This window comes from Balaenoptera ricei, chromosome 21 (genome assembly GCF_028023285.1).
Source record: "Balaenoptera ricei isolate mBalRic1 chromosome 21, mBalRic1.hap2, whole genome shotgun sequence".
Classification (NCBI taxonomy): domain Eukaryota; kingdom Metazoa; phylum Chordata; class Mammalia; order Artiodactyla; family Balaenopteridae; genus Balaenoptera; species Balaenoptera ricei.
The window spans coordinates 6886174-6903800 of record NC_082659.1 but is presented as its reverse complement, the minus strand read 5'-3'; the positions used below and the strand labels follow the sequence as shown (position 1 = coordinate 6903800).

Here is a 17627-nt window from a genome sequence, read left to right as displayed (position 1 = left end):
GGGAATAGACTCTGCTGGGTGGCGGGAACCTTCCCGCAGGGCAGCCTTAGGTAAGACGCTGCATCTCACTGAGCTGCAGCTCCTCATCTGGGAGACGGACCTAGCAACAGGATGTCCTTCACAGGATTGTGTGAAAGCTAAGAGTTAAAGGTGTGTGGTGCGCCTCACGGTGACTGGCAAAAAGTAAGAACCTAACATATGTTAGCCTTACAACAGAAGTAACTTATTCATCCCCTGCAAGAGCTGTAAAAATCACTTCTTACATCCTGTTCCCGTGGTCTTATATACGGAAAGAACGTATTGACCCTAAAATTGACAAAAGACACTTGCTCTGGACCAGTGAGCCCTTGGCCGTGGACCCGTCCGTTCCACGGCTGGTCCTGGGGAACATCCACAAAAGCTTGTAAACGCTGTCGGCGCTCACAGGAGAAGAGGCTCCGGGGCCCCTTTATCGAGGAAGGGGTTGTGAGAGAAGGCTGGAACAGGGGTGGTCTGGGTGGACAAAGGGAGGAGCATCTGCGTCTGGCCTTTGGGGGACCCAAGAACAGACTCTTTCCTGATCCTGCGGATTTCAGTGTATTTGAGACACCACTTCTCCTAAAGCCACCGTGGTACTGATTTTCATATATTGTTATTTTAAGCTTCTCCAGAACCATCAGAGTCCTAGTACTCCAAGTGAGAGCTCTCAGAGTTTAAGGATAGTTTTGGGATTTGTGTTTCTCTATGAAAACAGCTTACCAACGATGCCCAAACACTCACTATTTGTGAAAAGCACCAACCCCTGGGAAATCAAAAAGCACAGGATGCACTGTGGCTTAAAGAAAAATGCCTGGTCATGTAATTGTGATGACTCACAGGTTTCCTCTTGCGGGCATGACGTGTTCATTGATACTAATATAGATTATTGCCTTAAAAAAAAACCCGTAGAAATGAACTGAATCCCTTTCCCTGTTCAGCTCCATCTTAAATAAGACAGACATCCTCGCTGCTTCTTGAATGGCCTCCTCCATTAATTTTCTAAACAAAATCAATCGGACGAACATGATAAACTCTTTTGAGAGACAGAAGTTGCCCCTGCCGCTTACAAAGCCACACCAGCTAGTTTCTAAAGCTTAGTGCACAGTTTAAAACTCATCTGCAACTTGTTCACGACTTTGGACAGGAGCTTCACAGGCGGCAGCTTCTTTTAGGGTCAAAGTTTGAAGACTCCACACACTTACTTGAAGGGTCATGTTGCCTTTGTGCAAAAGGAGTGACTCTCGCCCTGTGGTCTGCCTCCTTTTTCCTTGTCCCCAGTGCAGTTTGGGGGGTTCTTAAAATACTCCTCTTGGCGAGCGCCATGGACTTGCCTCCAAGAAAAGCATTGCTGGGAATGCTTTTATTCCAGGGTTTGTGTGGTATTCTCTGGAAATTTTTTGTGAAGGAGAATTCTAGCAGCTCTTCAAAATTAGACAGTTGTATGTGGTCCAGTTAGTCATAGCCAAAAAATCATGGTGATTTTATAACACAGTTCAGTTTGAATTTTTACTTAATCTGGTGTGTGTGTGTGTGTGTGTGAGTGAAAACTCTGTTGGCGATTTCTGCTTGTTTACGGTTCCCACTTCCATTGTTAACTCTGCTGTTTTCAGCAAAGAGAATAACTTGTGCTTTTCCTGCTTCGTGACTGAGTTGTCTATCAGAAACAGAAATTAGGCCTATGTCCTGTTCACAGGAGACAGGAAGTAACACAACAGAAAAACAGAGAAATCGGTTTGACCAAAGTGTCCCTTTAGACTGAAGTGTGTTTGTTAGTTTTTGTTCAAGCGTGGGCTCTTCGAATTCTTTAGCAGAATTGCCTCACTTTCACTTGTTTGGTGTCTGCCACACTCCTCCTGACTCACCTGTGATTCCGCTCTGCCTACTTGCCACCTCTGTCCAGGGAGGGGAGGGGCCCTGTCACCTCTTCTCCCCTCTGCTCCCAGTACATGTAGCTCTGTACCCCTTTCAGAGACACGCAGAGGAGTGACTCAGCCTCTATGTTCAGGTCTAAAAGTGTTGATTCTGACTGCTTTTGAATAAGGCTTGATAGAGGGTCTTAGAGCTAAATCACCTGTAAATGCAAATCCAGGGCTTAGAAGCTAAATCAGTTCTGCAGCCACATTTCAAGGCAGTGAACTCAACAGAAGAACAGAAAAACACTTTATAATCAAGTGTTTCATAAATCAAAAAATGATGTCATAGTGGGTCAATTGTCTTGAAATAATGTGATTCAGTTTTGGCTTTCTCACACTGAACTCAGTAGGCAATGAGTTTGATAAGACGTATTGTACGTTATTGGCGTGAGCACGGAATAAAACAACCGAATTAGAATGAAACATAGTTCCTGCAGCCCATGCCTGTCGTGTTGCTCTGAAGACTGCTTAGTCACCCTTCTAAAATTACAGCCAGTGGTAGAACCAGACTGGAATCTGGGGTTTTCACTGGTGTTCTGGTACATCCCTGCCTTCCCGGGACTGTTCAAAAGGAATCGTCTTGAAACTATTTTCTCTCTTACTCTTTTTGTTTTTTAAACCTTAGGTTGGCGTATTAACTTTGAATAATTTTTAGACAGAATGTACTTTATACACCACACTTGTCACCAGGGTTTGTGAGCTGTTTTCTTAAGTTCTCCAGCAAACATTTATTGGCTGCAACCACATGCTGGGCGTTGATGACATAAGATCTCCAGCTTGGGTCTTTGAATCTTCATTGGCTTAATTCAAGTTATTTTCACTCTGCCGCAGATTATACCTCGATGAAGTACTTATACTTTAAAAAACGTTTTCCCATCCACTGTCTCCGGGACCCTGTGAGATAATAAACATTGTTCTGTTTAGTGGTGGAGACACTAGGAAAAATAGCTCACCTGACTTGGATGTGAATCTTTGAAACAGTCTTGATAAAGGTATTACCCTAGGCACTGGCTATAAACAGTCATCTCAAAGTATACCTAATTTAAAAGTTTTCCTCATTAAAATAATGGATTCTGTTTGTGGACAGACACAGAGCCTGCCGCCCTCTGCTCCTTTCACTTGCAGTGGATCCTGGAAGGTGCCCAGGGTCCTTCTCTGCACACCCTGGGGCCACGGGAAGTAGTGGATCTGTAGGGATCCTGCACCAGCTCTGCCATCCTGTCGTCCCAGCCAGACCTGGGGTACTCTCTCCACCCTGGAGGTGCTGTGCTCTCCCAGCTGCATAGCCTCACCACTGAGGACAGATAGGAAAAAGTGATTCGCCTAGAAAGTCCGGGGCTTGGGTGTTGCCCTTCTCGAGAACCCTTGGAAAGTTGTGTGAACAGGACTGTGGGTGTCACCTTGGAGTGACCCGTGCTGGAGTTTAAGGGGTGAAAGTCATCTTTAGGGGGAGGAGGCTGTGAAGTCCTGGACCACAGCCGTTGACTGTGTTATGAGTGAAGTTCCACCGTCATTTTGGAATTCGTAGCTTCACATCGATAATTGGTTCTTCTGCTGTGCAGAGGTGCTGGATAGGTCCCACGGCTGAGACTGCAGGAGACACAGCCCGGGGCGCTTAGTTAGGACGCAGAGGACAGGTCTTTGGCTTCGTAGGTCATGGCCAGGAGCTTGGGAAGCCACCGGGGTATTTTAACAAGAGGGCGGCCGGCTTTTTTCTCTCTGGCTTCGTGTAAAGAATGGATTGCAGGGAGGCAAGAACAGAGGGACCTGAAGCAGGCAGTTAACGATCGTCCAGGTGAGAAAGCACCATGGCCGTGACCGGGATCAGTTTGGTGCGCTTTCTAGGAAGATCTGACAGGGTTGGAGAACATAGGTGTGTGGAAATAGAGAAGTCAAGGTGCCTCCTGCCTAAATGTTTTACTTGAGCAGCTGTAAATGATTGAGAATTCTGTAGGGTAGGCAGCGGTACCAGTTACTGAGATGGAGAATACTGGGGGAGAAAAATGTTTGCAGGGTTTGGGGTACGATAAAAAAATTCTGGGTTATACATATTAGGTTTGCGATTTCTATTAAACAACCACATAGAGATATCACATCAAATTGTATAAAATATAAATATCAAATTATATTTTCTGTAATTCAGTATTTATTTGTTTGTTTATTCAGGGTTAGGGCTGTAAATATCCAATTGGGAACCATTAGCACATAGGTGGTATTTAAACTGTGGTACCTGGGGAGTGAGGAGGGAAGTGAGCTTAGGACTGGGCCCTGGGCTGTGCCAACCTGTAGAAGTTGGGGAGAAGGAAGAAGAGCCAGCAAGCGAAACCAAGAAGGATCAGGTGGTGACAGAGGTGGACCACCAGGAGGACTGATTCTCAGGCAAAATGGGAGCCGTCTCAGAAAGCAGAGCGTGTTCAGCGGTGCCAAATTCCACTGAAAGGCCAAGAGGGTAAGGACAGAGAAATGACCATTAGGTTTGACCAGATGGATGTGGTCAGAGACCTTGGAAGCATCAGGCTTAATGATAAGGAGGGCTGAAGAGTTAACAGTAAGAAAAGAAGTGGAAACAGTGAGTGTAGAACTGTCTCTGCACCTCCTGGTGTCTGGACGGGGCAGCATGAAATGTGACTCAAGTCTCGTAGCGTGGCACATTGAAAGACAGCATTCCTGGGGCCTGACAATTTGGTTTTGTTATGATGAATTGGAATTGGTCTGGTGAAGCACCTGAATCTATTGGCTTTAGCAGGGGAAAAAAAAAATACTAGATTAAGGTTGTGTATGTTAAAGCAGAAGTTACCGTATTTGGCAAACACTGTAAACGCACGAGGCTACACATGAGAAAACCCAGTGATTCCCCTTGTGCGGGGCTTGTTGCTTTTCAAAATACGGCCTTCCGGGGTCTCACTGCTTCTGTTTTGTTTTGTTTAACTAGGGGCAGCTAAGTAGAGATGCCAGTTCTTACCTTTTCTTAACCTCAGATTATCTCTTCCTCGCTTTATGCTTGAGAATTCTAGGACCTCAACTTAGTCCATGTGGAATGGGATCACAAATTCAAAGTTCATTTTTAGAAAAAACTTCAGTTATACCTAAAGGTACATATTTATTATTTAACCTTTGCAACTTTGAGTTGAATTCCTGAACTTTCACCTGTGTTTCTGGCATCCCAGTGAAGCAGTGCTCTCCTTAAACAGCAGCACAGAATATCTTACCTTCAGGTTCTCATCAGAAAATGCAACCATGATTTCATTCTGTGGAACTTTTCGAAAATTAGGGTCAGCTCTCCATCACTGAGATTATCTGTCGGTGACCTTGGGGACATTGTTAACTGTGCATTCTTTTAGGTTTCTAAGCTCTATTCCTGAGTTAGAATAGATTGCCACAGAACATCATACTTGAGCTCTGTTCATCCCTGCACAAGTACCCTCTGTGAATTGGACTTTAGTGGAAATATTAGGTTTTTGAAGAGAGAGGATGTAAGAAATACTGGATTTTAAAAAACTATTGTATGTTTTTCAAAAACTGTAATTGACAACATTTTGCTACCTGATACTTTTTATGTATGATCCACACAATGCGTTTCTCCTAAAATTCATTGCCCTGGAAGGTTCTCTACAGAAAACCTTTTAGGCTCTTTTTTTTTAACTGGAGAATAAGAAATACGTAACTGAAAGTGATTTTGTCGGGCTTCCCTGGTGGCGCAGTGGTTAAGAATCCGCCTGCCAATGCAGGGGACAAAAGTTCGAGCCCTGGTCCGGGAAGATCCCACATGCCGTGGAGCAACTAAGCCCGTGAGCCACAACTACTGAGCCTGCGCTCGAGTCCGCGAGCCACAACTACTGAGCCCGCGAGCCACAACTACTGAAGCCTGCATGCCTAGAGCCCGTGCTCCGCAACAAGAGAAGCCACCGTGATGAGAAGCCCGCGCACCTCAATGAAGAGTAGCCCCCACTCACCACAACTGGAGAAAGTCCGCGTGCAGCAACGAAGACCCAATGCAGTCAAAAATAAATAAATAAAATAGTTATTTTTTAAAAAAAGAAAAAAAGTGATTTTGTCAACTGAAATAGCAGCTTGCCTTAGATGCCTGATAGACCTACTTCTTAGTTCTTTTAAATTGGTCCTTGTTCTTTTGCAAGAACAAATATCCTGTGCTTGAATATTAAAGTTCTGCATAACCTAATAATTTATCAAACACTGGTGGTTCTCAGGGAGTTCACAGACTTGAGACATTAGCCTTGACACATAAATGCAGTTGTGTGATCTCTGGTTGTGGGCTCTCGTGACGCTGGGGCAGAATGAAGTGCTTCCGTCCTTCACGTGGTCCATCCTGCCTTCCTTGCAGGCTGCCTGCTATGTGCCATATCGCACACCATTGGAGAGGGTCCTTCAGTGAATAGGGAAGCACATCTCCACTGAACTTTGTTTCCTATAACTCTTTTTTATTTTGGTTTCGTTGGATGACAGCAAACCAAGAAAGACTAGTATACAAGCATTAATACTATGCACAGGACTTTTTTCCTTTTAGGCATTTCTAATATTCTGTGGATGCCTATCGAAGTAGAACACTTATTTCAACGGTTAAACTGTGGACAGTATTTTTGGTAGTAAAACTCACGTAGAACAAAAAACAAAAAAACCCCAAAAACAAAACAAAAAGAAAACCTCGCATAGAGACAGCCATACCCCTTCTTAGCCCAAGGGACTGGGGCGAAACAGAGACGGTTTGAAACATTAAAGCAGCCCCTTTTTAGCAGACCCTGGTTATTTATTTAGTGATTACAAGCTCTTTGAGGGCAGAGGCTGTGCCTGTCTTTACTTATGTGGCCCAGGACTCAGGATGGGACGTGGAACACAGCACTTTCTAGTTGAATCAATGTGTGAGTTGATGGATGACTAAACCTACTGTTATTTCTTTTAAAAATCTTGGAATTTATTCTTGCCTCTGATGAGCTAAAAATGTCGTTTAAAAATACTGTACATCATTATAAATTACAGAAATGTCCATGTAGTTCATGTGTTTCTCATTAAAATTCATGAAAATAAGATGACCTGATGCTCATTTAAGAAAAAAATCTCTAGAACTCAAATTCACATAAAGAACAAAAAACAGAGATTGCTGTTAGTAGCCATAATATTTGGTTTATTGTCAGGGATGGTAATAATAATTTCTACTCTGTTTTCATACGGCGAAGTGATGTTTCTGCTATTTATTTTAGTTACATTGGAATGTGTTATATTTATTTCTTTGTTTTCGTTTTGATAAGAAAAGTGGAGCTTGTGTTATTTATAAAGATGTTTGGACTTCACATTTAACTACACTGGTAAAATTCTGGGTCACCCTGCTCTCTACTTAGCAATATGTAAAAAGTGGCTAATCATGAGCAGTGAAGCTCTGAAATCCAAGAATAATCCGTTTTTCATTTTTGCAGCCTGAAAAGATGGGGTAAAATATAAGCGGAATAAATCTAACTTGAATGCCTGCATATGATATAGCCAAACTTGTTTGTAGGAAGGTACATATCAACATGTAGCTTCTCTTTCCTCTTACCATCTGGTATTTAGTCTCTGTCAGTTAATATCTCTTAAAAAGAGAGAAGAATTCTTAACTACTTATTTTTAGTACTTTATTGCTTATTTTTTCCGTCTTGGTTAAATACACTGTGTTAAGTTCTGGGTTTCCTTCTGTGCTCCTCCCACCCCCTTTTCTGAGACAGCTGGAGCAGTGCTTTTTAAACCTTAGTAACATGTGAATCACTTGGGGTTCTTATTAAAATGCAGATTCTGATTCGGTGGGTCTCGGGTTCTTCATCTGCTCACAGCTCCCAGGTGCTGCTGGTCCCAGGACCACGTAGGGAGGGGCTGGCGCCCAGTGAGCGTGTCTGACGGTGGAGATGGTGCTGCTTCCAGAAGATGCTAGTCACGTAGAAAAGTTAAAGAGGTGGGGCCGTCTTGTCAGGAGACTTACCTACGCTCAGCTTGTCAGTATAACAGTCCTTTGTGGAAACCGAGACTTGAACAGTTCTGATAAATTGCTCACGATCACAGCGCTTGAACATGGTGGATTTTGGATTTGAATTCAGCTTTCCTCCATTCGTAGCCCACAGACTTTCTGGCATCTACTTCCAGAGATAGCCTAGGGGATATTTTGATTTTTGCTGCCTTACACTTTGATGTACTCATTCTGGGACTGCGCACCACCTTGTGTGTTTTTAAAAGGTTAACGGCTAAGAGAGTGAATTTTGCTGCCACCCTTGCCACTCGCCAGCTGTGTGACGAGGAAGACAGTGAGTGTCCAGTGGGCACTCAGGTGATATTGATTTACTAATATTAGTAGACAAGACTTTTTGACACCCGTCACTAGTCTTCATTCAAATCATAACGCGTGTGAACCTTGAAAGCACGATGCCAAGTGAAAGAAGCCAAAAGATCACATACTGTGGGGTCTCTTTCCTATGATGGGCCTGGAAGGGGAAGATCCTCGGACAGAGGCCGATTAGTAGTTACCGGGTTGAACCGGAGAGGATGAGGAGTAATCACTTAATGGGTGCGGGGTGTATTCCTGGGCTGACGCAACAGTTTCGAAACTAGAAGGAGGTAGTGGTTGCACAACGTGGTGAATAAACTGAATGCCACTGAGCCGTACACTTTAAAAGGGTTACTTGTGTATTATGTGAATTTCACCTGAATTTTAAAAATCACATGGAAAATTGCCTCATTGAGGGAGACTACTTAGGTTTGTATTTTTAAAATGACTTGATGGCATTATAGAAAGCATTTCTTGGTGTTCTGAGAAGTGTTGGAAATACTTATTTTGGAACAAACATAACATCGTTACCTTGAAACTTTGCCAGTTCACGTTGGTCCTTCTGGGAGACTAGACCTCCTCTGCTTTCTGGCTCCAAAGTGTTCAGGACTTAAGCACCCTATTATATGGTTATTAAAAGTTATGCTATTGATAGCCCCAATTTTTTCTCCTGAAGCTTAACCTAGAAACAACTTTATTGCCACAGCAATTTCATTAACTACACAGATATTTTTGTAATCTATGATGATGTATAATGTTTTCGTGTGACAGAAAGGTTAACTGACTTGCTTCTTGTCACAAAACTGTGAAGAGATGGACATTGCTTTAACCCAGTGGCCTGGGTTCTGTGTTCTTAACCAGTACATTATACCATCTGTTTGTGGAAGAAACACAAAGATTGCTATTCTCCCTCTAGAAAAAGTCGAAACAATGGACCTAAGTAGCAGATTCTCTTAAAGTTTTGTTGTTTGAGAGAATCAATTACTCTCATAACTGAGGCAAAGAGTCTATGAGATCTGACAGGAAAAATATAATTTAATTTTTATAATTCTGTTGTTAGCTAAAAATAGCAAAAAAATTAGTGAGGACCGTTTTTGTTACTCTTGGATAGGAAAGAAGAAATTTGCAAATGCTGAATATATGTTTCTATACCTCCACAGACTCTCACAACCAAGTTTTTTACCCCAGTTGGTGTGGGGAAGGGTGGAAGGGCATAGGGTGATGAAGACAAGCCCAATCTCTTTTCAATGAGTAAAGGAGAAAATAACGTGTACTTTCGACCTGTTTGAAATTAACAGGATTCCCATTGGTTAAATCTGTGGCACAAGTTTCTAACCACCAGATTTGAATTTTAATCGCTCAGTTGGCATTTTATACAATATGAAGTCTTCTGTATGCAAAGAATATTATTGACTTTTCCCACAAAGAAGCCCCCCCCCCATTTTTTTCTTTAGCTGCTATGTTCTCACTGGTATTCTTAGTACCAAAACTGCAGTTGAATTTAACAATTATATATGGTAGGTAGTATGGTCTGGAGAGAAGTCCAAAAATAATGATTGGTTACCCTGGCTATTTAGAAACTTGGAATAAACAATATTACAATTACAGTAAGACATTGTGAATGTTAATAAATGGTTTCAACACGATTAGTAATACTCTCAAGTAAGTTAAATCAGCTTCCTATTGAAGTTGTAATTATCGACACCAGCAGTGAATCATCATCATTCAGTTTTTCAAGTGCAACCTAATATCCCTCTTACAGGTTACTTTCTGCTCATCCTTCTCACATCACTTGTACATGGAAATAACTGTTATTTTCCCTCTCTTTAATTTTTTTTTTGAGAAACCAAAAATTAAGGGTACCTTGTTTAGTGTTTTTGCTTATTAAATGCTCTGTGAATAAATTAATTTTTAAGACAGCTGAAGAAAATTTCTTGGGAAAATTTCTCAAAATATTGAGAAATGAAAATGAATGTTAAAGAAAAAAATTAATTTGGTTCTGATCCAGAAAGTGGCATTTAGTTCTTTTGATCCTTCAGAATGTTCTAATTATTCTATGAGGAATAGAGAGTTGAAGAACCTAATAAAAGCTTGTGACAGTTAGCCAGCACCAGTACCAAATAACAATAGACCATTTTTTACTTAAACAAACAAACAAAAAAACTCCTTGTGCTTTACATAGACACATTAATTTATAAACAAGAGCAATTTGGGTTTATGCTATTATAGTAAACCAAATTAATCTGCCTCACAAAGTTGTCCAAGCAACTTTAATGCTCTCACTGCTCCTCTTCTGCATTGTATTGGAAGTTCTAGCCAGTGCAATAAGGTAAGAAAAAAATATACACACAGATTGGGAAGGGAAGAAATAAAACTGTCTGTTTACATAAGACATGATTGTCTACCTAGAAAATATCAACAAGTCTACAGAAAAGCTCCTACAGCTAGTAAGTTGAGTTAAGCAAGGTTACAGGATACAAGGTCAATATACAAAATTTGGTTGTATTTCTGTGTACTGGCAATGAACACCTGGAATTCTAATTTTTTTTAAATGCCATTTATATTAGCAACCCCAGAAGCTGAAATATTTAACTTTAGGTCTGACAGAATATTTGCAGGATTTGTATGCTGAAAACTATAAAATTCTTGAGAAAGAAATTTTAAAAGACCTAAATAAAAGGAGAGAGATACTATGTTCATGAATTGGGAAACTCGGTATTTTTTAAAGCTGTCAGTTCTCCCCATTTTGAACTCTAGAATCGACTCAGTTCCAGTTACAAGCCCAGCAAGATGTTTTTGTAGATATTGACAACTGGTTCTAGGTGCAAAGCACTTTTGAAAGAGAAGGTTGGAGACTCACACGATAGAGGAATCTAGGTGACCAGTAAATGAGAACTCTCTGTACTGTTGTGGCAACTCTTTCGTGAGGGTAAAATTACCCAAAACAAAATGTTTTCAGAATCAAGTGTAATTTATGAGGCCTCTTATAGAAATGGCACTCTCTGCCCTGCTGTTTCCCAGCCCAGATTCTCACCCCTACAATATCCTTCCGATATTTAATTTACATATTTCTAAATAAAATGCTTTTTCTGCTTTTTTTTTTTTTAATTATCACTTTTAGACGTTATCTATAGGCTTCCTTCTATGGAAGATTAAAATATGACTGTATAGCTTTCACTGTGACATACACGTCCCCTCCCCATCTAGCCAGTATGGTTCTGATTTTTGTTTAACATGTTATATATGCATATAAAGACATACTTGTTCACATTTACATGCACACATGGATGACTATGTGAATGCTGTTTGAGCTGAGCCATAGAGTGTACTATGATTCTATTCCATTTCTGGTCATTTTTGTTTGTTTTTTGTTTGTTTTGTTTTGGTTTTTTTTAAATGGGATTTATTTATTTATTTATTTATGGCTGTGTTGGGTCTTCGTTTTCTGTGCGAGGGCTTTCTCTAGTTGCGGCAAGTGGGGGCCACTCTTCATCGCGGTGCGCGGGCCTCTCACTATCGCGGCCTCTCTTGTTGTGGAGCACAGGCTCCAGACGCGCAGGCTCAGTAATTGTGGCTCACGGGCCTAGTTGCTCCGTGGCATGTGGGATCTTCCCAGACTAGGGCTCGAACCTGTGTCCCCTGCATTGGCAGGCAGATTCTCAACCACTGTGCCACCAGGGAAGCCCCATTTTTGTTTGTTTTTGTTGAGCTAATCATTGACAATCATTTTCATTGCTTAGTTTTCTATGTACCTATCACTAACTCACCACAAGAATTTCTAAAAAGCGTTGTAGTTTTTCTCCAAAACTGTCTACACATTAAATAATCTTCCAATCCCATTTATTTCTCTTGGAGACACCACCCATGAACCCCTTTGTTGCTCTGCTCCCTGTGAGACTGGTTCTCCCTAGGTCTACAGAGCAGCTGTTATCCTGGGACTTCCCATCACTGTGATCCCAGGAATCCCCTTTTTGTTTGGTCTGGTCTCTGTTTGCATGCTAGAGGCTTTTATCAAATGGGTAGAAAGTTATGTTTAATATTGAGGACTGAAAAGCTGATTGAAATTCTGTTTATCTGAGTGTATAGATCATCTGATATGATGGAGGTATTTGATAGAGGGGGGTCCACGTGTCAGTATCTGTAGGTCTTTTTTCCCTGGGCTGATTTGTTTCTCCAGAAAAGAAAGGCCCTTGTCCTGCCATGGGGTTCTGTGCTCGTGTCTCGGGGTGAGGGCTGTGCTGGAGAAGTTTCCCCTGCTACTTCTCACCACTGCTCCCAGAAAAGCCTGTCTGACTTTACTTTTGTCTTATTCCAGAGGAGGGTGCGCAGGAGGGTGGAGGTAGGAGATTTCTCCTTTTCACCCTGTTCTACACCGCATTTTCAGAGCTTTCTAGTACCCCCAATGTCCTGGCCTTTCTGGGAATCTGCGGAGGGAATTGGATGCTTCCTACTGACTCCCTCTCTAGACGTTTAAGCTCGAGATTTCTTTGCTCTTCTAAGTCAGTTACCATTTATCCATTTACTTTGCAACTTTCAAAACATCATCAGCTTTTATCTGCAGTGGGCTCTTTTCCCATTCCTCTTAGCTCCATCATTTTAGCTGAGTCTTGTGAGATGGTGAAAATAAGTTATGCTCACTTTGCTATGTTTACATAGTTGGCTTCGTTTTCTCCTTTGTGTTTGATGCTATTCTTGACTTGCATTTACTCTCAGAGCCCTTGTCTGGCTTGGGTTGACTCTAGTTACTCTCCTCACCCTGTTCAAGGAGAACGATTAGGTGGATATAAAACGAGAGAAAACCATTTGCATTTTGCCTGGTATGGAATTAGTTGCAAAGTCAGTCTTACATTATGGAAAGCTGTCTCATCATTAACTATTAATCTAATAATAAGGCAAGAAAATGGGTCCTATTTAAATTCATCAACAAGGTCCAAGTTTTACAAGTGATAATTTTACAATGCCAAAAATATCATATTCATTTGCAGTGGATGCTGAAATAACTCAGCCCTCATTTTAAGGGCTATCCACATGGGATTTGATCCTCTGTATTCATGCAACCCCATTCCTTGCTTTATATAGCTTCTCAATTATTTTCATTCTATCACGTATATTATTATAAATATCTCAGGTTAACCTTTTATTTTTAACTACACTTGCAGCCTTAACTGCCATCTTGCAGAGTAGATTTTCCCTATTTTGAACACTCTAGTAAGGTAAAGATAAGTCTAGCTAATGAAAGAACTAAAGCGAAAAAATTTACACTCTATTTCTGATTTGATGATTTCATTACAATCAAATTAGTGTTTTTTTGCTATCTCTGTACAGTACTCATTCCTGGGATGCCTACATAAATTAAATTTATTAATTTACTTACCAAAATGCTACTGTAGATGCCTTATGGTTTTATTTTTATAACATTTAGAAGTGGACAAATTCAGAGAACATACATTTTCTCCAAGAGATTGTTTAAATTCAGTTGATATTTTAATGTGGCTTACATTTGAACTCAAATGCCACAGCCATTTTTAAGACTGGTTCCCTGGACTCTCTCACTACTACATTGTGTTTCTCACTATACTAGTCTTCCACATGCCTCATGTCTTGAAGTGAACCTGATTTTGAAACTTTCCACAATTTACTTCCTGGGCTAATCACATGAGTTTGTAGGGAACTAGTGTGTCTTCTGTAAATGATAATATACATCGACTGATAAGAGTAAAGTAAACACTGTTACTTCAATGGGTTATTTTAACCACCCATTAACCATGTTTTCTGTGTGTACAAACATGATTTCAGTGTAGAGTTACCAATTTTCTAATACCTTCTCTCATTGGACTTATTAAGGTAAGTTTTGTTTGTTTTTTTGTAATGTTTGTTAGACAGTAAAAATCAGGGGGAAACCAAAAGGGACTTCAATGACAAAATGCTTGTCTACACACAAATCTATTGAAGATTGAACAGGGTCCCTGAGAACCCAACTCATTGCTTTCCGTCTCTCTATATCATCTTGGGCCCAGTGCCCATGGAGCTGTTTGTCCTGTCTTTCCTGGCTTGTCTTCTGATTCTCCTGCCCAACAGTTGTGCTTGCACTGATGTCCTCAGCACACAGGGGTAGGACAGGGTATATTATCATACCTTCCCTACCATATGCAGCCAGCCAACCCTATTTTCTTAGCACTTCTTCCAAAGCTCCCTCTACTGCAGCCAAAAAAATAGAAGCTACTTTAATCCTGGCTTGGCACATGGTATTCTCCCTCTTCCAGAATACCCTCTCCCCTTCCCACTGTCTATCTCTTTGCCTGATGAGCTTTTACTCAGTTTAAATGTCGGCCCCTCTGTGGACCCTTTCTTGGTTTTCCTAGCCCGAGTTAGTTTGCTTCCTACCACAGGTTTGCACAGCCCTGCTTTGGAGGAACCAGCATTTGGTTGCTGCCATGCCTCCTGCAAGAGGGTAAACCCTTCTAGGTTTGGGTTTGGGTTTCCAGGACCCAGCTTGGACTCTTATTCATGGTAGGCTCTCAATAAGTTGTTCACAGATGAATGGATAGTGAGCAGAAAGAAATAGTTGTTGAACAAGTAAATGCATCTATTGAAAGTAAGATCCGGGCCAGTGCTGAGAATGATCATTCAGATTCTGTATTCCGTTCTTGTCTTTATTCCATTATCATGCTCACTTTTTCTTAGAAACAAAACATTGCTGTCTCATGTTGGATAAGTATTAGGTTTAATATATAAAAAAGGAAATATTTCAGACTGATAGCCCATAGATGGTTCTGAACTTTAGGAACTACCAAAAAGGAAGACTTATACCTCATTCCTGGTAATTCAGCAAAAAAACCCTTGAGTTTTACATAGCAACTCTAGGGCCAAAAAAAATAAAATGGATTTACTGAATGTAACAAAGAAGGAAATTGCAGATAAAAGGATCAGTGTGAGTTATGTAATTCAGCTTGATTATTTTAGTTATAAAATTCTACTGGTACATAGAAACATACAGCTTTTCAAGGAGTTTGGTCATAGAGTAGAGATGAGCGCAGAATCTCAAATGTTGAATTAAAAATGAAAACATTGTTTTGATTATTTAAAAATGTGTGGGTTCTAACGATGATGATGAAAGCTTGTTTATGAGACATTTTACTCTTCCAAAGTGTGAGAAGGATTTCCAAACATGTATGTGGAGAACTTCTCCTAAAAACATTAGCTAATGATAGAAATAAAGTTACACACCAAAAGGTTTGCTTTTTGAATTTAGACTTATGATCTATCTTCTCCTAATACATGGGTTTTTAAAATTAATAAAACTCTGTATTATTTACTAAGGGTTGTCTATAATGACTCCTTAAATTGGAAACTGGAATTTAGGAAGACGTAGTATTTCATATGTTTAGAAACGGGGTGGTTATCCTCACTAGGATAATAACCCAGACTTCTAGCCATCAGGAGACTTTTTTCTTAACCAAGCATTTATTAATATTTGTAACATTTTTGCAAGCTGAAGATTCTGATGGCACTTTGGTGTTCAAGACACATGTACTTCAGATCGATGTAGTATGTAGTTACTGCTAAGGTTTTTTTGTTTGTTTATTTTGGTTTTGCTATATCTTCAAAATGGTTTATTGTCCACTAAAAGCCTAATAAGTCTATAAAAAATGTTCTGCTTCTTCTGTCACTTATAGGTACTGTGGTCTTTGGAAATGGGTCATCGGATTTCTGAGGAACCGTTCGAACAGTCAAACTACTTCCCTGCAGCTCCTGTAAGTCACATATTATTTTATGGTGGTAAATACAATTTGGTATTTTCAGGAAGTCATTATTAGCATAGTTATACGCTCAAGCTTTTTAAATTAAATCAAGAGCAATTATGCCTATAACTAAAAAGACATATTTGCAGAACTTAACACATTTTGTGTGTTTGTGAGAATAAATGTGAGAATGTGAGGACATGCCTCAAAAAGTTGTGACAAATGTAATCTCAAAAAATTTAATTATAAAAGTTCTCAGGATTGAGAAAAACAAAAATGAAAAAAGACTAGATTCTTGAGAAGATACAATTATATATTGCTTACTGCCTCAAAAAATAATGCTGTTACTGTTAACAGAGATAGAAGTGATAGGTATAAAAATTGTGGCCTGCTAGCATTATGACGTGGTCTTTCTGTTTTGATATTTTTCCTGAAACTCAGCTTCAGCTTTACTGATTTTCAGGTATTTCAAATGCTTAATGGGAAAGTTCCAGGTTCTAATTGTTTTAAAGATTAATAAGTAGGTAATTTCAGATTTAGTTGGAAGCAGGATTGTGCAGAAGTTGGCTTTTGTTTTCAAATGTTAACCAGTTTGTGACGTTTTATCCTTTCAAAAGATTAATACCTGAAAGGTAAATGATGATTTGTAATCTGTGAGTGGTCTCCATGTTTTTTAATTGTTTGAGTATGCCATATGACTATCACATAGTGAGAAGTTGAACTCTGCCCTCCAGTCGCTGTGGTTTTCTAGTTGTTGGGTTGTTTTTGTTTTCATTTTTGAGATTGCTGTTTTGATTTGCTCTGGACTTTATAAATGTTTTCTTAAGGAGAGAAAAAATTCCTCTCAGCAAGACTCTTTGTTTGAAATACCGGGTAAGGAGTTGAAGTGTAAAGTAAAAATGCAAATTCTCCCCCACTCGCTGTCATGAGAGAGTATACGTAACTCTGAATAACATAGTAAGGTTTGTCTTTGAAACTCACCTTATCTGCCTACGTGGGCAAGTGAATATAAATTAAGTGTGTTGTTGCCAATTTTTCCTGTATTATCATTTCCCCACCTTGGTGTCTGTCATGTGGTCATTGAGATGTCATGGAAATTTATTGTTTCTTTTGAGGCGGTGATATTTTCTTATTATCAGATGTCTTTTAGCTTGATACAAAGCTGTGTATAAATTCAACCTCTGTTAACTTTATGATGCCTTCTTACATGTAATAAGAGGACCTGTTCTGGGATGGGAGGTTATGTTCTCATTAATATATTTGTTGGGAAAGTGCAGCATGGTGGAAAAGCAGAGGGCCTGACTTGTCCAGAGTCCATAAGTTAACTCAGCAACACCTGAGTGTCATAAAACTAAGCTGGGAAGAGGGGGGTGTGGGGATAAAATAAATTAGATAAGAAAAATGGAATAAAGAAAAAAAATAGTGGTAGAACAGTATAAGGTGAAGACAGACACAGGTAAACGCTGGCTGCAAATTTGGCTCTAAGCGTCCTAGTAGCTGACTCAAAAGCGAATATATGAGAAATTGCTTCCAAATTATGAAGCATTACTCAAATGTTCATTAGTATTAATTGTACGATGAAAACTTCAAACGGAGTTAAAACTCTAGGAGTTTAAGGTTTCGCAGTCCTGAGCTTGAATCTGTGCTCTC

General features: G+C 40.1%; 1 protein-coding gene across 5 annotated transcripts in view; it reads left to right on the top strand.

Moving 5' to 3' along the window:
- Positions 1-17627, top strand: part of MCPH1 (microcephalin 1) — a 297872-nt gene that overhangs the window by 82390 nt on the left and 197855 nt on the right. For all 5 annotated transcript variants that reach the window (XM_059909407.1, XM_059909402.1, XM_059909404.1 and 2 more), the window contains one exon: positions 15912-15989. In XM_059909407.1, the coding sequence (XP_059765390.1) occupies positions 15912-15989 (78 nt within the window). The remainder of the gene's footprint in view (positions 1-15911; positions 15990-17627) is intronic.